At 49.4% G+C, this 20,075-nt stretch overlaps 1 protein-coding gene across 5 annotated transcripts in view; it reads right to left on the bottom strand.

Annotated features, from left to right (window-relative positions):
• RNF220 (ring finger protein 220) overlaps window positions 1-20,075 on the bottom strand; it is a 219,506-nt gene that overhangs the window by 56,512 nt on the left and 142,919 nt on the right. For all 5 annotated transcript variants that reach the window (XM_041482942.1, XM_041482944.1, XM_041482941.1 and 2 more), the window contains 2 exons: window positions 12,652-12,697; window positions 3,278-3,373 (listed from right to left, as the gene is read on the bottom strand). In XM_041482942.1, coding sequence (XP_041338876.1) covers window positions 3,278-3,373; window positions 12,652-12,697 — 142 coding nt within the window. The remainder of the gene's footprint in view (window positions 1-3,277; window positions 3,374-12,651; window positions 12,698-20,075) is intronic.

Below are 20,075 nucleotides of genomic sequence, written 5' to 3'. Positions count from 1 at the left end.
TCTCCAACTTCCTCTGCCCAATCAGAGACTGGTGCCCAATGGCTCTTGGCCAATCAGAATCCAGGGATAATAAGACCCAAAGGCAGGAGGCCAACGGGCCCTTCTGTGGCCTTGCCATGAAGCCCTCAGAGCCTGCCCTGGCTGGGGCAGTCGAGCCTCGGGGAAGCAGGGCCCTGGGAAGTGGAGCCCATCCTTCTGCCTGCTGACACCATCTGCATCTGCCGGGGCCAGGCTGAGCATCCACCTCAGCTCCCGGCCTCTGACACCTGCCTGCCCTGCCCAGAAATGGCCTCTACCACAGGAACACCTTGGCTACAGGCAGAGCCTGAGCTTTCCAGGCACTCCTCCCTCTTTTCCTTTCCATGCTTCAGCAAACCTGGGCAGTCAGAACTGTCTCATGGGTTTCCCTCCCATATCTGCTGCACAGTTGTGGAGGAGGATGGACCCAGCAGACCAGCCTGAGATTAGGACAGAGCTGGGGTCTACAAATTGGGCAGCAGAGGCTCCTATACACACAAATCCCATCCGTTCCCCTTTCTGCAGACTCCTCAGACTTTGTTTCCTGGAGTCAAACCTATTTTTTGGCTCACATCTCTGGCCCTTAACAATCTGTCTCTTCTTCAGATGGAAAACAAAACCCACCCTGATACACATTTTGCTGCCCCAGACGATGATGGGCAGCAGGACAGTTCAGGTGCTGGCTGGTGAGCTTTGCACAGTCTGTCCTACATCCCAGCTCTGCCTGCCTGCTGAACACGCAGCTGGATTTTCATACATGGCTCACTTACAGAATCACAGCTGCTGATTGTTTGCTTTACCCTTTTAATGAATTGAGCTGTCTTTTGGGAGGCACGCTTACCTGAGCTCGGGGGGAGGGAGGTGAGCCTTCCCTGGGCAAGGATTTTAGGCTTTTGCTTACACTACACTTGCTATTCAGTCACAAATATTCTGTGGGCTCCCTCCAAGCCTGAAATGCCATCTTTGCAGTATGATGTTTCACTTGCAATTTGCTGTTGATTTCTCCACTGGGTATTCAGGGTTTTATCTAAATGTAACTAAAATGGCTTTGTTTTTACTCAAAGCTCCATCTGACAGAACATACTGTAAGAGGAGCAGCCCCTACTGACCAAATCCATTGGCTGCCACTACCTCGGCCTGATCAGTCTCCATGTACCAAACTCCAGCTCCCCCAGGCTTGGCACAGGGGAGGCAGGAGGATGCCTCCTCCCCACATCCAGGAGCCACCCCACTGCCTTCACTGCGGCCCCCTCTCAGCACGGGGAGCAATTCCAGCAGCCCTAGTGCTGTGCAAGCCCCTATTTCCGTAGCACTCCTGTTCATTAATCTCCTTCCCTAAGTATCCCCATTGGTATATAAGCACAAAGACTGAGAAAATGGAGCCACAGGAATTCTGAAAACCCAAATGCCAATAACTCATGTTCTAGCATGTTACTAATACAGTGTATAATCATGATTAGATCACAACACAAGGGACAGTCATAATTCCAGCACACCTCTGCATATGGAAAGCTAAAATTTGCAGCCCTTAAAATCACCACCGTGAGAGTCTTCTGCTCTGCTTCCTGGGTTTTTTCCCTTGGTAAGCCAGGCAGACTGAATTCTCGTTCATATTGCGGCTTTATTAAGAATACACTGAGGCTTTACACACCCTTGGCACCCACTCTGAGGTCCCTTTACACTGCCAGTGCAGCGTAACTCAGCCAGCACAAGCATAAATGAAAATCAGGCCCTAGAGGTGTTTTCTCCCTGCAGTGCAGACATACATCTCCCATTACACATTTGCATTAAGGGCTGCAACCCTCCATAAAATATGCTCACAAACTTAAAGCACATTAGAGAGTAGCTGGACTCAGCACATAGAGGGGCTTCTGCTAAGAATATTTGTCTTTGAGTACGACATAATAAAAATGTACAGGAATAGAGGGTTGCAAGGGGCCACCAATCTCACAGAGACTGATGTCTGGAAGAGTGGGAAGGGAGGGGGGTTCTCCAACAAAGGTGCCATAGTAAAAATCTCTTCCATGCTCTTTTGAAATGAATATAATTTATCTATTAGCCTTAATAAACAGGCAGGAAAGAGAGCAGGATTACCTGAAACAGGCATTTCTGTATCTTCTGCAAGGTTTTGCTTCTCTTACTTTGCTCCAGCTTTTATTGTTCATGGGAGAGTAAAGCAGCTGTGATGTGACACCAAGTTATACCTCAAAGCCACATGGGAATATGATCCACAACAGATAATATAACCAATAAATAGGACAGAGGATGGAATCATGGGCAACAAATGTACAAATCTGCTACTAACAGGACCCATCTTCAGGAACACGTTATAACTGGGTCTGCTCAATAAGAGCCTTAGCACTGGTCATCAGCCTCTCTCTGCAGGTTCAAACACAGACTTGGCACCCACAAAGTGGCTGATGCAGGAAGGTATGAGTGCCTGCCTGACCCTGGGCACAGGGTATGGCTGCAGATCACCACAGAATAGAGGGTGATGGGCATTTGCCCCGCTGGTACAGCCTCAGCCCACCCAGCCTGTCTACACAGCAGGCGGACACACGCTGGGGTCTGTGCTTGACCAACATTAATTCATCTGCTGTCTTTCAGAGCCTACCTGAAGCCAGTGGCTGAGTAGAGACTTGCAGCCAAACAGTTGGATGTGTGTTGAGTTGGAGTCAACTGTGCCAGCCAGCCCCAAATTACAGACAGACTTACAACCAGCCAAGCTGCACTTGTGCTGCTGCCCTTTTCATTTCTTGCTCCATCTCCCTCAAGTTTTACTCATTGCATCACTGAAGTCAAGACCTGCTGCTCCTCTGGGAAGAGAGCGTTTTATAAAACAGGCTGGCATTGCTGTGGATTGTCCACACTCATTTCTGTCTTGGATGGGAATCATGAGTAAAAAACATCACTTCTATGAACGCTTCTCACTGGGCACAGGGTGGGTAATGACAAACATAGCCATGGAAATGAGACCAAAATGGTGAATATAGTGCAACAGAAACCTCTACAAAGATTTAAAAACATTTTTAAATACCACTGTGGTTCTAGTCAGAGCTGGGAGGACTTTGCAGACAAAAGCCCACCTTCACAGTCCTGTAAGGGGCCAAGTGCTCATGTCCCCATGATGCTGGCAGGAGAACCAGGGCAGTGATTGCATAGCCAAGAACAAGGCTGTCACACAGAGAGAGCTGTGGGCACCGGGGTGTGTTGGCTCCCTGCCTAAGGCTGAGACCAGCAACAGCATCTACCTGCTTACCTGGTATCTGTCTGAGTGATGGATGTCATCTGAGGAGTGGGGTGATGCTGTCGGAGAATCTCCTTCCCGCTTGATTGAGGCCGACAACAAAATTGACTGCAAGAGAAAGGAGAAATTCATGTTGTGAGCACTGTCGAGCTCTCTGCCTGTCTCTGAGCTATCCTCAAAGCCATGGACAGCGTCTGCTTTGAGACTGTGCTGGGATGGAATACTGGGCTGTGGGACTGATTCTCCTCTTTGCAAGGGACTCTGCCCCATGAGGGGACCAGGCTGCTGGGTCTAGGAAAGTACAAATGAATGAGACAGTCATTTATACCCCAGGTCTGGTGGCTGGGACAGAATCAGGCCCTGCTGGAAATGATATGTGAGGACCACAGCAGAAATTCTCATGATAAGGCACAGGAGTGCTGAGGTAGAGCAGTGCTTACATGTCCTCATCTGCCCTTTTTAAGTGCCACTAAATCTCTCAATAGCTTTGTAAACTGCACTAAAGCTCTCAGCACCTTTGCAGTGCAACTACCTCTTCCTTCAGTAATTATGCTATTTATTTTAATAAGTAGCACAGGAAAAAAAAGAGCCTTTTAGAAGGTTAAAAAGCTCTGTGATATTTGAGACCTAAGAGATCACTGATAAACTTCAAGTCCATAGTAGGTAAGTCTAAATTCTACACACAGTGAACTCCAGCAGGAAAATTACTATGGGAGTTTGACAGGATCTGAAGAAATGTACACTGAGTTGCAATTGAACTTTATGATTAGAGTACTTTGAGGGAAAAATGCAATTTAAAATTCTAGTTAAAATTATAAATTATCTAAACTAGGCTAAATATAGCCCACTATATTGTGAAAAAATGTACACTGGAAATGCAGCTCTGCAGATGTTTGTTTCTGAGAATCAGCTGGCAAGATTTGACAATAAATGACTGCTTGGAGATGTGTGTGTTTGTGAAGGGAAGTGTAGATATCATCTGAATTGGACAGGTCAAGTGTGGTGACAACATTATTAAAAAGCATAATACCTTGGAGAAAGGCAAGTATTCCAGAAATATTTGCCTCTGGGCTGAAATGAAACATGAAAAAGTGTGCATTTTTTGGGAAAGACATGAGAAAGTGGAACAATGACTCAGCATACAAATCGGTTCAGTCAGCAGCAAGCAATCCCCCAGGCTTGGAGAGCTCTCCACGAGAACAGCACAGCAGCGCAGCCAGCACGGGCATGGAGGGAAGGCAGGCTTGGGCTTGGAGGAGGGCAGTTTGGGTACCGAGTTCCACCCCACGGGTGTGAGCTGCCAGCCCTGCCACAGGGCAGGAGGCATGTCCCAGTGTGCAGTGCACATCTCTGCCATAAAGCACGGTTCTACTGGCTGCAGGGAGATGTGATGTCCTGAAAGGGGTCACAGAGGAGTTGCCTGTGGGGTGCTCGGTTATTTCCTTGGCCAAAACCACTTCTGCCAACTGAGACCACATCTTGGGGATGGCTTGCTCCTCAGCTCAGCCCAACAGGGATGGGCACTGGGAGGGGCAGTGGGAGCCCATGGGCTGGGAGCATCCATCAAGAGCTGCCTCAAGAGCCCAGCCTCGGCTTCCAGGGGACAGACAGCAGAGCAGGGAGGCTCTCTGGCTTCATGTGTTGGCTAAACCCAACTAATGGGTTTAGCTAATGGGCTTTGGTGAACAGCTCATTTATTCCTGGAAAAGCCCTCAGCAGAATTTCTCCAGAATGCAGTCCCCAAGCTCCTGCTCTTGTTTAGTTTCTTTATTTTCTAAATAGAGAGTGAGGACCATTTTTGAATAAGCAGGATTGCACATGTCCTAAAAAACAGAGGGATGAGGCTCAAAGCCTTCAGTTGTGACTCAGAAGAACAGAATAACAGTTAATGCCCTAATAAGTCAAGCATCCTGGAGCTGAGAGGGTTAAATCTGTTTTGTCTTTCAATGTATTCTAGAAAAGGGGAAAAAATTCCCATCTCCCCATTCCTCGACGACAGACAGACAAACCCTGCCCACCTCCCACTCCCCCTCTCAGCTTCTGGTAGCTCTAATCCAATATTATTATGTGAAAAATGGTTGGGCTAGCTATGGAGACAGTAAATTAAACGTTATGTATTAGTTTTTAGCGTGTGGTCCTAGGAAGAATGCTGGCCCCATTTATTCCACAAACCTCCTGAGCACCATGGCAATGACCTCTGGAAAAACGCAGGGCTAAACTAATCCCAAAGATGTCAATCTCGAGGCCTCTTCTACATACACTTGCAGTTTAGATTAATAAACTGTCTATTTTTAAATTGTGTGCAAGCACTTCAATTTTAAATACCTTGCCGGCATGTTAAACACAGCGTTAGAGATGCCAAGTCACACTTCCCCTTCACTCTTAGGAAACTTGACTTCATTTGTTTTTCTCATTTCCCTGTGCTGTGCCACACTTTGCCTCTCGGGCAGCCATGGGGGCAGGCAGGGATGCAGGCTCAGAGGCTAAGGGATTAGAAAAGGCACTCACCACCAGGGTGACTTTGAATCCTGCAGGAGGCTGGCCTCAATAGTCCCAATTTTGGCTTCTTTTACCCCAGATTGTCATGTTGAGGCTGTTTTCCAGTGGCTGAGCAGTGAGGATGCCTGACCACAGCATACCAAGCCAAGGATTTGCTGTTCCCTGCACCACTCTGTTCATTCCCACACTGCTCCTGGCAAGCAGAGGAAGGATAGAGATACAATTCCCATTGCTCTGTCAACTGCATTCTGAGAAGATGGCCGTGGAAGGAAAAGGTGCTCTCACAGCCCTCATGAATGCCCATGCTGCATGGCAGACCCAAATTCTGTCATTCCAGCCCAAAACCATGGTGCTGTGTGCAGACAGACCCGATGTGGAGATGCTCTCTACCATGGGACCAGGTTCTCCAGCATGGTGGGAACAAGCCTTGATGCTGAGATGTCCCTTTTCCCTTGGGTTAAGGCCACCACCCAGCTCATCCGTGCCTGCCTGCCAGTACATCCCAGCTGCCCTTCAGAGTGTGTCTGAGTGAGGATACTGGGGGGAGAAGAGCCTGCTCCCTCCCTGGTCTCCCCTCCACAACTCCCACGATCCAAGCTGGAGCAAGGGCTGTATGTGAGTGGTGGTGCAGCTTCATATTTCTCCCTCCCCTTTAAATCATCTCTCCATTGGGTAGAGGCACTCTCCGTGGAGGTTATAAACCCTGAGAGGATCAGACTGAGCATTACACCTGGGGCAAGCTAAATAAAAAAAGGTCACCGGCGCTTTTTAAACATGGACAAAAAAGCAGTAAAATGTGTTTGAAAAAAAAAATCTGGCATTAAATCATGACTTTTTGCCTGCCTTGCCTCATTAAAAGTGGCCTTTTGGAAGGTAAAATTATCATTGTAAGTGATAAGATCTTTAAGAAAATAATTCACGGCTTCTTCACCCTTTAATATGATAGCCGCCACCGGCTAATTTTTTTCTTAATGGCAACGAGGCCATCAATCTTGTCCAAGCCCTGTACTCCCTCCTTCCTCCTGCCATGCTGGGCAGCCATGGCCCTGCTCAGTGGTTCCCTCCTGCCCCTTGGAGCCCAGCTGTGCCGTGCCAAGGAGAAGAGACGTGTCTGGATGTCCACAGATCCCCAGGGCACATCAGCCTTGCTCATCCCGCAAGGCTCCCCTCGGTGGCTCCCGACACGCTCCATGGACCTCCAATCCTGCTGGGAACGTTTCAGCAGCTCACCGGAACGAGGAGCAACACCTAGTTTGCATAAATAAATACAGGGGCAGGTTTGGAATGAATCAAATGTGCATCCTGCGGCCTGTATGCCAGCTGCTGCGATCGCAGGCCACCGACGCCCAGAGCCGCTCCTCCCTCCCGGGGTGCGGGGCCCGCGGGCAGTGCTGGGGCAATGTCGGCAAGGACACGATGCCAACACCCAGCGGCTCCTGACCCGCGGCTGGGCAGCCCTGGGCAGCCCCGGGGAAGGACGGGTGTCAGGGAGCAGGGGAAATGGATGGAAATTGCCGGCACACGCCGCCCGCCGCCCGAAGCGCGGCCTCTTGCCGGCAGCCGGGGCAGGTGTCAGCGCCGGGACAGCCCAGCCGCTGGCTCTGACATTCTGCTGCCTCTCAAGGCCAGTCATTTCAGAGTATTAAAGTGCTGGACTCCTCTTTCTGAGAGCCCTGGAAAAACATAAGGAGTCTATTTTTCTTAAACAATCCATCACAGCTGCTGTCAGCAAAACAAATACCCTAACCCTGCTTTTTATGTATCTATACGGCTTTTTTTTTTTTTTTTTTTTTTTTTTTTTTTTTTTTTTGGCAAAAAGGTTTCCCTTTTTTTTTTTTTTGGCACAAAGTGTTCCCTGCTTGATGCATTCAGCCTTAACTCTGCCGTCTAAATAGGTACTTATCACTTAACATGGAGGTGATGGCTTGACATGTTTTCTGTCTCCTGCCCTCCCCTCCACGGTAGGGAAGACGTCAAAGTGTTGCTAATAGCTGTTATCACTTGGGAACTGTAACCCGAAAGCAATAAGTGATACCAGGCCTTGCTGTGATTTCCCCCCTTAACGCTGCTACCCGTTTTTTATGTTATTGCTGGAGGATGCCTGACACAAAGATGCTACTATTAGAGCTGAGTTTCCTGGAAGCTTTTGGATGGTCCACATTTGCTCTCGGGAAAAGTTAGAGGTAAAATTATCCAGTGGCTTTTAGCTGGCAGAGATAAAGGTGGGATGGATCTGGGGATGAAAGGCTTAAATGTGAGAAGGGTGTGAATGGTGAATAGAAATAATGGTATCAGCAGCTTCTGGCCTTCACTGAAAAATTCCAGTAGTTCCCAAGCAGAATAAGCTTACAGAAATGTGAGCTACTAATTAATTTCTGTGCATGTTACAGTGACACCTGGGATTGTAATGGAGCTCTGCGTCCTTTTGGAAGAGACACCAGCTACATGGAGGGAAAAGGGGCCCCTTCCAGCAGAACTGCCCATCAGCACTCTGGAGATTGAGGGGGAAAGAGGTCTGGCCCAGGTCTGCCCCTCTCTGCTCCTTCTGCCAAATGCAGTGGTTTCCCCTGGTCTAATGGGAGGGTACAGCTGTCTGGCCCAAGGGGAGTGAGGGGCTTTGTTTGGTCATGGGGCAATTTGCTTTATGGAATAAAATCTGGCAGATACTTGGTTTTGGAGTGACTCTGGTATTCATCACCCCAAACTGCAGGAAGCACAGCCAGCTAACACTCATCCTACGTAATTTCCTCTCCTTCACATATCTGTGGGCCGTTCTCATGTCCCCAGCTTGGCGATAGCTTTGCCACAATACTCAGATTTAGCTTTTAAATCTTTTCTTGTAAATCACAGTTACAGAGGGAGGGAGCACAGATATGGGGAATGACTTTGCCAACCTCCCAGTCTGTCAGTGACACAAGAGAAGGAGTTAAAACCCCAGGGCACTGACACCCATCCCCATTCCTACCACCATGGACATGATATGAAGAAGTTAAATGATTGTGCTAGAAATTTCATCTCAAGTGAGGCAGCTGGGAAGGGCTAAATACAGACATTCTGTCAAGGTTTAAGGCTCCAAATCTTGCTTGCTTCAAAGCTCTTTTTCTTTGGAGGGCTTTAGTGGTCAAATTTCCCACTTGATGTTGTAATTCTCTCTCAAACTGCTCGGTGAAGCTGTAAAATCATGGGGGTGGGTGGGGGAAGCAAAGAGCTCTGGCACTGTGGCTTGGTTCCCAGCTCTGCCGGAGGTCTGGGAGCAGAGTGCTGGCTGCCTGCCTGCGGGCACCCTCTGTGGAGCTGGGTGCACACCTAAACAAACCAGCCACAGGCATCTGCTGGGTGCATGGGATAGATTTTGCTCCTGGCCACTCACGTCAGCGTTTGTAGCAAGAGCGCAGCCAGGACTGGAAGTGGGAAAGGCAATTTGCAGCCATGTATTAGGAAGCAGAAGTGGAAAATGAATACTGAACCCACCACAAGAGCTGGGATGCTTCATGAACCCAGTCTCTTCCCCTTCAGTGATCAGTACTTATATCAGGGGATAGAAGTTTACCTGTTAGGTGACAGGTAACAGTCTGCAGCTAATACCCTGAAATACAGGCAGTAGTGAAGTGCTCTTGGGTAGCAAGAAGGACCTGGGGATGCTGACTGTCCAGTTACCACCAGCTGCTCAAGGAAGAGTGGGAACAGTTGGATTTATACCTCACCAACATGGGTTCAACCCAATGTGTGCTCCTCTCCTGCCTTGCAAGAGACAGCTGAGGCAAGGGGAGAAAGGCAATGAGAGAGCATGAAGTCTGGGAATGATACCCAAGGGAACCTCTCACTGCTGACAGCTGACTCCTGGGCAGCCACAGTCCAAGCTCTGTGAGACATTCCTGCTGCTTGCTCTGCCTGAGACCCAGGCTTAGGCCAAGCTGGTGAGTGCTGCAGGGAAGCTCAGGCCTCACAGAGGTCTGGGGCATGGCTGGCTTGGACAGACCTTCAGAAAGGGACCTTCTGAGTGACAATCTGCTTGTCCAAGTGTCTTGTCCACACTGGTGTATCACCATCTATTAGCTTGGTCTCTAAGGGCAGATGAGGATCCTGAGCACTGCAGATCTGTGGTGCTCAGCACTGCCCTTTGAGTTGCCTTTGCAGAGGGAGCCCAGGCACCAAGCGGTGGTGCTGGCTGGAGCCCCAGCTTGCAGCCCTTGCTTGGCTGTCACTGCCTCAGTCAGCTCTGATAATAGAAGAATCTGATACAATAATCCTGCATTCATCACATCCCATGTTGAGTGATTGGATTTTCTTTGACATATTGCCATGAAAATTGACCCAGTGCAGTGAGTGACAGCTCTTCAGGGGCAGGGGAGCAGTGAGAGAGGAACATGCATTTACATCTGGCTTTTCTTGCCTGGAGAGATGTTTGCTGGGGAAACTGTGGGGAAGGAGTGGGAGCAGAGCTAGGCCACAGAGCACAAGAAGATTAAATCCCCAGTTCCAGCTGCCCCCCAGGAAGAGCCTCAGGCCAGCACAGAAGTGGCAATGGTAGTGATGCTATGGGCAAAGGTCCTAAATTAGCTCTAAAGCGGAGTTAGAGCCACTGGTGACCGCAGAAGTAACTGCCAGCCTGCAGCCATTCCAGTTCCCATGTCCCTGAGTGAAACCAGCCTGCCCTTGTTTGTTTTGCCATCGGACACTCCTGAGGGATGGGGAGATGCAGCCTCTTCTCCCATTGCTGAGCTGCTGGCCTTTTTGTTGGCAGCAGGAAAAGGTCTGGCCAGGAAACATTGCAGCAGTCCCCTTCCACCAGTTCCAGAGTGGTACAGATCTTCCCTGGAAATGCCTGCCAAACCTCCAGTGATGCCTGGGTGCCTGGACATGGACTGCAAGTCCACTCTGGGGGTCTGTACCCCATTCCTCTGCCTGGGACTGTATCAGAGGGACTTCACAACCTGATGGGATATTCATACCCCATGTTGCAAACATGCAGTGGGCACAAAGGAAAAAAAGCAGCCTTCATCTCCCCACCACCCTCCTCCTCAATCCCACCTGGTTACAAAGGGGCCTTTAATACCAATCTCAGGTGAAGGTGACAGCACTGTGCCTTCCCATGCCACACAGGACTTGTCTCCCAGCAAAAGCCACACAGAAATAATGAATCCTCCTGGGCTGAGAAGCTTTCAAGCTCTCTGAGAAGGGAATGAAAGATTTCCTGATTTCACCCTCTCCCTCCCTGCTCTCCCGGCTTCTTGAAGTTAATGTTCTTAGTCCCAGACGTGACGGGCAAAGGGAAGAGATCCATGTGGTGACAGGGGACGATTGATCTCTTTTACATAGAACGACGCTCCAGTCCCAGTTTAATCCCCTCGCTCAAGGCAAATGGGATTCTTTGTCAATGGAAACTTCAAAAGCCTGGCCCTGCCGTGAGATGGACCTTCTTCTTTATCTGGTCTCTGTCAGTCACTCACTGTGTTTGCCTCCAAACAGCTAATCTGTCTTCCTAGCCGTCCTTCTCCCTCGCAGGCAATGTGTTTGGGACCGCTGAGTTATCTACATGGAGTCCTGATGGGGAGGGAGTGGGAAAATTGCAGTCCAGATGCTTTCATTTTGCTGGTGCCCTTTCCAGCTCCTTCAAGGCATCCCAAGGCAGCCTCACACTCCGTGGATTATCAGCAGTGGTGGGTTTGGGGATTCCTTCCTGCTCTGCTTGTTTTCATGGGAGAAAGAGTCAGGTCTCCACTCTCCTGCATGACTATACTTTGCTTCAGGGCACAGGAGCAAAGTATAGTCATGCAGGAGACAAAGGCGTGGAGCACTATGGAGCATCATTGCAATTTCTGTTTTCCCTTGAAGAATTTGGGACATTGTTGGGGTTATTTGGAAGTCATCCCTACCTGCCAGGAGCTCAGGTCAGCACAGTGGCTCCCAGGCCTCTCCCTTGGTGGGGCAGACAAGCTGTTGATGTATTTGGCAAGACACCCAGCCCCAAGGAGAAAATCTAGAACTGAAATGTCAGTCTTTGCTTCTGACATCACATGCCAAAAAAAATCACCATAAGCTTCCAGAAAAACCAATGGGGAATGAGACTTTCTAATGAAAGTTAATTCTAATAAAACAAGCATGAAGACGTCTCCTGTGAGAGATGCTCTGCACTTGTCTGGAAGCCAGGAGCCTCCCTCACTTGGACTGTGGCATCAGAAGTGCAGAAGAACCTGGAGCACTTGCCTTTGCCCACCTTGGAGAGGACAGCATGGTTTTCAGAGGCTGTGCAATGCCCTGCAGTGCTCCCTGCCTCCTGGTCACCTGCCCAAGCTCTGGTCTTTCCCACCCCTGTGCCACATGAAGTCCAGCTGAGAGCAAATCAGTAAATTATGCCCTTTGCAGTGATGCCATGGTGCTCTGCGAGTTTTGTATTTCTGCATTCTGAGCCAAGGGGATTGGAGGTGGGTCCTGGGGAGGGGGTTGAAACTGAGATGGGGTCTTGTAGTGATTTGGGCTCCTCCTTGGGTGTGCTTCACTCCCTTGAGGCAGGCTCACTCTCCCCTTCCAAAGCTGGCATATGGCTCTGGCTCCAGGAACTCCCACACGTGATTCCCCAGGCTGAGCTCAGGCTGCGTGTGATCAGCTTTCATTAGCTGTCATTAGACACAATCTGGAGTCCCAGAGCCCAGCAGGTCCTTCAGCTCCTTGGCTGCAGAAGGAATGCCGAGCCCTGTGCAGGGACTTGGCTGCTCCAGCCCAGCTGAGTGGGGACAGCAGCTTTCCCCGTGCCACCGGCCCCCAAAGTGTGGCCACCTCCCTGGGAGACATCAAGTAGCAGAACAGGGAATGGACTGGGAAGGTGAAGAGGTGTAAAGAGCATCCCTTGGGGGACAGGGAAAATATGCTGAGGTTTGCTCACTTACCTTGGGGGTGCCTGCTGCCATGGCATCCTTCAGGATGGAGCTCTTGCTGCCAAGAGAGAAGAGAACGAGGTCAGTCACAAAACTGGCAGGCAAGGAGGTGAGTGCTTCGAGAGATCTCATAAGGTCAAATAGCAAAGCACATTGTTCCTCTTCTCTGGACCAACAGGAGCCTCCTCACCCTGCCTGGAGGGACATGGGAAGGAGGGTAATGCCAGCTATTTCTCTGGCTGTAACAAAAAGTCATATGAGTGGAAGTCCCCATACCAGCCACATGAGTCAAACACTGACTCTCCCCCTGCCTGGGGCTTGCAAAGCTCCTCTCCCAGCACTGGGAAAAAGCAGAGAGCAAGACTGCAGGGGCATAGGGAAGCAAGCCAGGGAGAGGGTAGCAGAGGTGGTGAACCCTGTGAAGGGTCAGGCACAACGAAAAAAAGGAGAATAGGAAAGAGAAGGAGATTGAATCGGTATAAGAGCAAGGGAAAAAAGATTTCCTCAGCTCCAGGCACACTGGGGAAGAAGCAGCTCTGCTGGAGGCTGGAGTGATTTGTTAATTCAGCTTGTTCTCCATTTAGCAGGGAAGGAGGTCCCTACCCGGTGCTCCTCCTCGCCTGCCCTCGCCAGCGGGAGATGCTATAGATTTAATAACACCTTCCCCCCTCCAGACAGGTTAAACTTGAAACAATTACATATCAAAGCCGACATGGCGGGGAGGCCTGCACTGTAATTTTTTGGTTATTAAAGTAATCTCTCTCATGTAAATTCTCCTGCTAACATGCTGCAAACAGCATTAGGAAATAAATTATTTCCCCATGATTCGATTTGTCAATGCAAAGCACCTGCAGCAGGCAAAAGGCTCTTGAAATATGTTGCCAAGCCCAGTGCCTGTGCTTGTAAGCACACGCTGGTGGGGTGGCTGGCTCCCAGCTCCCCATAGCCCGGGGGAGATGATGGATGGGTGGGTGGGGGAGGCGGGGGCTGGGGAAAGGGGGGGGAATGGAATTGTGTTTAATAACAAAATTTGTATGCAAGCCTGCATCCCAGGCTAAGGATGAGTGATCGGCAGCCAGAAAGTATTAAAAAGCCTCGCTAAACAGATGCTGACAATAGAACAAGACATATCAAATCAGATCTACTTCAGAAACATTAATATACACACGCACACACGCTCGCCCGCGCGCGCGCACCCGGCTCCGCACACCCGCACTCCTTTCTTCTCAATCACAGCAATATGGGAGACATCAATAAATTTTTATGAGACTTTTAGAAGATCAACACGGTACTAGATGTGACAAAAAAGCAATGCGCCTGTCATGTTCGCTTTGTCGGGGACACTTTAGCCCCAGATGCCGAGCTGCAGTGCCAGCAGGGAAAAATTGAATTTGGCTGGCTTTAATCTGCCTTGATTTGGCAGATGGCTGGGTGTTATGAAATGAGCAGGGATGGAGGAAGGTGTTTTCTCCTGGGGCTATGGCCCCCCTCCTCTCCCAGTGCCACTGCCTTTTGCCCCCTGCCCTGAAATGGTGGAAACACGCAGTTATCCACTGCCATCAGGTCACTCCCAATGCCGCAGCTCTGCTCCCAGCTGTGATTCCTGGGGACCACGAATGGATGGGCTGGGGCATCACCTCTCTCAGAGCCCCACTTCCCTGAAGGAATGCGCTGCAGGATGCTCACCAAGGGTACAGGATGCCCCCTGTGTCCTGTCCCCAGCTCTGCTCTCTACCCTCAGGAGGTGTCACAGAGTAGAATTAGTTCCTGCTGCCCACTGAGACACAGCCCTGGCACCACCTCAAACCTGTGCAAGAACAAGCACGATGGGAAATATTTCCATCCCCTCTCAACCTCCAGAAATTCACTACTCTGAATTTCTCAGTCACATGAAGTGTGAAACAACTTTTTTTTTCCTTTTATAATCCAAATGCCTTGTTAAAAAAACAAACCCGTTTCCTGCCTTTTCTTGTTAAAGGTGTTTAAAATTATTCGTTTTCAAGGGAAAGAGGAAGAATATAATTAATTCCTCCTAGAAATGGTGTTAGGGCCAGGAAACTGAAGTTTTCAGAATGAGAGTCTCTCTGGTCAGCCAAAAGATCAAGCTTCTGCTGTTGGGACCGATAAGGAAGGGGACTGGTTTAGATAACTTGGCAGACTTTATTTTATTCTTCATCTGGAGGATTATTAATACTCACCCCCTTTCTTGCAATGTAGTTCTACTCTATCACTAATAAGAGTTTGAAATTTGTTTTTTTTTTAATATCCAGAGATGGGTTAGGAATAGGCATAAGCCCAGGTCATCTGAGCACCCAGACCTTGCAATTTAAGCGTGCTTTTCCCAATCCCACTAAAGAGCCCCCTGAATTACAAGGGCTGCAGCCCCCTGCATCTCTTAAGAATGCTGGCAGCTAGCTCAGGATCCAAAGGCTGTCAGCAAAGAGAAACCTTCCCCTCCATAAACACCGCAGACAAATTAAAAATGGTAAAAGGGAAATCAAGACCTTTAAAGTTCAAACACTTTTCGGTGCCTTTTAAAGTTTTTTTGCTCTAGGCCCTTGCAGACAGCACAATCTTTGGAGACCTTGGGATTCTCTTTAATCACCCAGCCAGGCTGCAGTGGTCTGAAATGATTACACATTTACATAGTAATAACCCCAACACTCCCCACATTATTTCATGGCTAGCATATTTCCACTCAGCGAGTGATCCATGTGTTTTAAATTATAACCTGTACATAGGAAATTAGTTACTAAGTACGATATTCACGGGCTCATCTGACACTTCTAATTAAGGTGATTTACACAGAATTATCTTACGAAATAAAAAAATGGTGTTTTGCTAGCTAATAAAATATAATTACTACCCGCTTTTCTAAGTTACAGTTAGTTTTAATCTATTTGGGGAATTGTTTATCTAGTTCATTACAGCAAAACAACTTCTTTACCTTTTAGCCAACCCCCCCAAAGTACCAAAGAAGAGCAAGGAACACCCTGGGAAGAACCAACGATTTTGGTAACCTCCTTCTCTCTCTCTCCTGAAGACTGCACTTCCAAGTGATACAGGGCTGGTTCCTCACTGGCTCCCTTTCTTGGGGCTGAGACACCAGTTCTGTCAGTGCATTCATGCACGTCGTGTGTTTGGATGTCCCCATGGGGACAAAATAAGGCCCCTGTCCTGGTGCTGCCAGAGGGCTCTGCCCAGTGCTGCAGCACAGCCAGATCCCCACATGTCCAGGACACTGCTCCTTTACATTGGGGACCGTCAGCTTCAAGGGGAGCCTTTCCTCTCAGCAAGGCTCTTCACAATGAACTCAGAACTCAGGCTACACCAGAGACATGCAGATGTCCTTTAATGCTAGGCACACATTTAGTTAGGAGCATCCCCAGGTGCAACTGGGAATTCCCTGGCATGTCCCTGAGTGAGCTTCAAGGGGCTGTTCAGGCCCAATGCTTCTGTCATGATTTCCCAAAGGGCAGCTCAGCAAGCCAAGTGTGTGCCCTCCTTATCCACAACCCTGGGGTTTCCTCTACCCCTGCCATGGTTGCTGTTACACACAATGACTTCCAAGCCTATTTCCTTTGTTATGGTCCTGGATTTTGGGGTGTGCTTGCCATGGGAAATAAAAAGGCACACGCAAGGAATGGTCCCTTATCATCCCCATAAGTAGAAGCTGCTACACAGGGAAAAATCCGGTCATTAGCTGAATGTTTAAGTTCCCTGAGCTGGGGCAGCTGCAGTTGTTCCTGCTTATCCCTGAAGGACATTGAACCAGTAAGGAACAGGTAAGAGAGCTGCTGCCATGCAGCTGGAGTCTTCCAGCTCTGCCACTCTTCCACAGAACCCCTTCTCAGCAGCCCCCTGTTTGACAGGCATCAGCCTGTGCAGCTCCCACGAGATCCTGCAAAACCAAAAGATTTCTAAAGGCTGCAGCCAATGATATATTTCATAAAAAACCCCAAAAACCAACCAACCAAAAAAAACCCAAAAAACCCAAACCAAAAAACAATTGCAACATTTTATTTTTAGCTGTAGAACTCACGGCTTGAACATGCAGCCTTAGGATAGGAGCCCCAGCAGCAGAGAAAGCCTCTGGCAGAGCCGTGGATGGCAACTCCAGCTGTAATGGAGCAGTCGCTGGGTAGAGAGGGAATTGGATTTTTGTGAATGCCAGTTTAAATAAGTGGAAGTGTCACTTGATGCTTAAATAAGGAAATGGGAGTTTGATTTTATACCTAGCTGCAGGTGACAGCCCTCAGCATGGCCAGGTGAGATCTGTGCCATCACAGAAAGCACACTGGGATTTTCACCCTGCTGTGGCTCCCCCAGTGGCACTTGCATCCTATGATAGGAAAAGGGGCTGAGTGATGGTAAAAAATTGCCGAAGAGGCTGCAGTCAGAGCTAGAAATATTCTGCTCCTACAGTGCCAGACGTGCTTCCCACATGCTCCTCCTGTCAGTATTTGTGAGACCTCAGTGACCAACACAGTCAGTTGTGACAAATCTGACCCCCAGGGCAGTCACCCACCTCTCCCAAAGAGATGAAATGCAGCAGAATCATAAAACACTGTGGCATGACCTGACCACGCTGCAATCCCCTATTTGCTCTGTCCTACTCACATCCCCAACTCTTTCTGCCCTGCTGGATTTTCCTTTATCAACCTCTGGTACCCCATGTCCCCACTCAGAGTGGATAACAGATTTCTGGGTGAGGATGTGATGGTCCATGTGTACAGGGCCAAACAGGAGACCTGGCTGGGGGGTAGTTTAATTTCTCTCCCACTATTTGAAAAGGAGGTGGCTGGAAAAATAAAAAGGAAAATCGGAGGGAAAGGTCATACATTAGATTGATTTGGGGGGCTCTCTGCTACCATGGCTATAATGACTGTTTAATTATTCCCAGCTCATGTGGCAGTTCAGAAGAGGCTCTGCAGAAGACATGCATTGCTCCAGGGCAAATAACTGACCGGAGATTTATTTCTCACCTTGGGTTTCCACACACCTATTCCACACACCAGGCCTCCTGCTGCCCTGAGAGTCAGCAGCAGAGGAAGGCTTTGCCCTCCAGAGTTCCAAACCTCAGCCTTCAAATCCATATCCTGGAGTCAGGGAATGGACTGCAGGTACCACAGGTCTGAAGGCAATTTAAGGAGCGTTCATAGCCCTTTTAGGGCGCTGCATGAGCAAGGGAAAACATGACCCACACTTGCTGTGCTACCCTGGAAGCTCTGACTCATGCGAAGTGCTTCTCACCTACAGATTATGGACAGCAGCCTCTGCCTTCCCTGGGGTCTGCCATGGAGGAGAGGAACGGGGCATCCCTAAGCAGGGCAGGCAGCTGCCTGGCTTGTGCTCTCTCTGCAGGAAAAGCCGTGGGTGAAGGGTCCAAGCTGCTGTCATTGCCACCCTCTAAATGCACAAGAGGAAGCTGGAGGGTCTCTCTTCCCTTTCTGTCCATGATTAATCTACCACAGTGAGGGGCAGGGACACAAATCAGAGGAGGAATGAAAGAGGATAAATCCATGGTATCAGCAGCACCACATTGGCTAGATAATAAACAGACTCCTCTCCTCATAAATTTCTCTCCATTCCTGCATGTTTCCCTGCCATCAACACTAGCAGACCTGGAGCTGGACTGCTCCTGGCCTTTCTGATGTCCTGCCTGGTGGGAAGAGCTGTGGCTTTGCCAGGGAACCTGGGACCCTTCACCTGGTCTGGCATCCTTCACTCCCTGCCCAGACTGGGGTGCAGCAGGAGCACCAGGATGGCACAGTGGAGCCCCATCCAAGCTCACTGGGTTTTAGAGGATGCATGGGACACCTGAGGTGACTGTGGCGTGGTGATCCATACCACCATGTCGAGTGGGTGGGAGAAGCACCAGAGACACAAAGCACGCTTCAATTTACTTGGTAGTTTCACTCTCTGTCTCAGTGCCCCAGGGCAGCTTGTTCTCACTGCCCCAACCCCACACTGTGTCCTCACTCCTCATTCTGGTAGCAGCCACCTCACCCACTTCTCCACAACCCACACAGGGATGTGACCCTGTTAGCTGCCTTGTGGTGGCAGGTGGTCCTGGTCCTGCTCGGGGTTCACCAAGAAGCTGACAATTCAGGAAAGTTTAATTTAAGTTGGACAAGAGTCAAACTGCTGGAGAGAGCTTCAAGTGATACCACCCAGCTGGAGATGTACATGTTCCTGACTGAGGCTCTGTGCTGAACACCTCTGCTGTGGTGGCATGGGATGCCCCACTGCTGCTGTGGGGCAGGACTCTCTCCCTGAGGGAATCAGGGCAGAACAGGATGTGAAAACCTGTTCTGTGTCCCTAGGGCAGCTCCCAAACGCCAGCCTGTCCCTGCAGCCTGGTTTTGCTGGTGAACATCGGCTGCAGGGCTATCATGGAGGACTCACACCCAGGAGCACTCAGGAGACACCACACGCAATCAACTGCTTGATTGAACACCTTGGGGGATAGCAGAGCCCTTTGGGAAAGCCCCTGGGAGCACTGGGAGGGCACAGCCAGGGAGAGGGTGCTGCAGGAGAGGTACCCAGTCCCACCTGCAAAGCACGCTCAGGCACTTAATAGTGCCTGTCCCCAGCGTCTCCCCGGCCTGGATTTATGCCTTGAGGGGTCACCTCTGGCGAGACTCTAATAACACGACTTTATTAGCTTTCTTGTTCCTTCTTTAAGATACAGTAGCAAGGGGGGAGGAGGGCATCAGCACCTCGGGAAAGAGCGGGGCTCGTATATCGGATAGGAAGCAGCTGCCCTCGCAGTTCCCCTTCTCGGTGACAAGGGGGAGAGGGAGAAAAATGATGCTCCCTTGAAATTTATCATGCACCCAATTACAATGTTAATTGGCAAGTCCCAGAAATCAATTAATTCGCAAATTTTTTTCAATTAAAAATTAAGATAAATCATAAAACGTTATTAAGCAAAGGCCAAACTCCGTGAACTTTTTTTTTTTTTGTAGGCATCTGGGTTTTTAAAAAAATTTAAATAAAAAAAAGAGCTGTGTTGCCAAAGCCCGATGCCCTTGAGTGCCTTTGCTGAAGCACAGGGGGCTGTCATCAGCAGGACTGGGCTGAAGACAGATAAAAAAATATCGACCAGTCGGACACACTGCTTCTGCTTTATTGATCAGGCGGGAATTTAACTTGCTGTGCATATCCACCGTGTCAGCAAGGGCCACGGGCGAAATTAAAAGTACTTGGCTTGGAGATGTCGCCTTGATACTGGGGGGTGGGGAGAGATGGAGGGAGGGGGAAGAAGAGGGGGAGAAAGAGAAGAAAAGAAAAGAAGAAGGTAGAAAAAGAAGAGGGAAAAAGAAAGAAGAAAGAGATGGATAAATTGAGGAGCAGGAGGTTGCAGTGCCTGCTTGCAATCTCACTTGTTGGTCAGGGCTCCTTCCTCTCTCTGGAGAGCCCGCAGGTGTCTA

Source organism: Pyrgilauda ruficollis, unplaced genomic scaffold (genome assembly GCF_017590135.1).
Source record: "Pyrgilauda ruficollis isolate IOZ18807 unplaced genomic scaffold, ASM1759013v1 scaffold6, whole genome shotgun sequence".
NCBI classification, from domain to species: Eukaryota; Metazoa; Chordata; class Aves; order Passeriformes; family Passeridae; genus Pyrgilauda; species Pyrgilauda ruficollis.
This window is presented reverse-complemented; position numbering and strand designations above follow the sequence as displayed.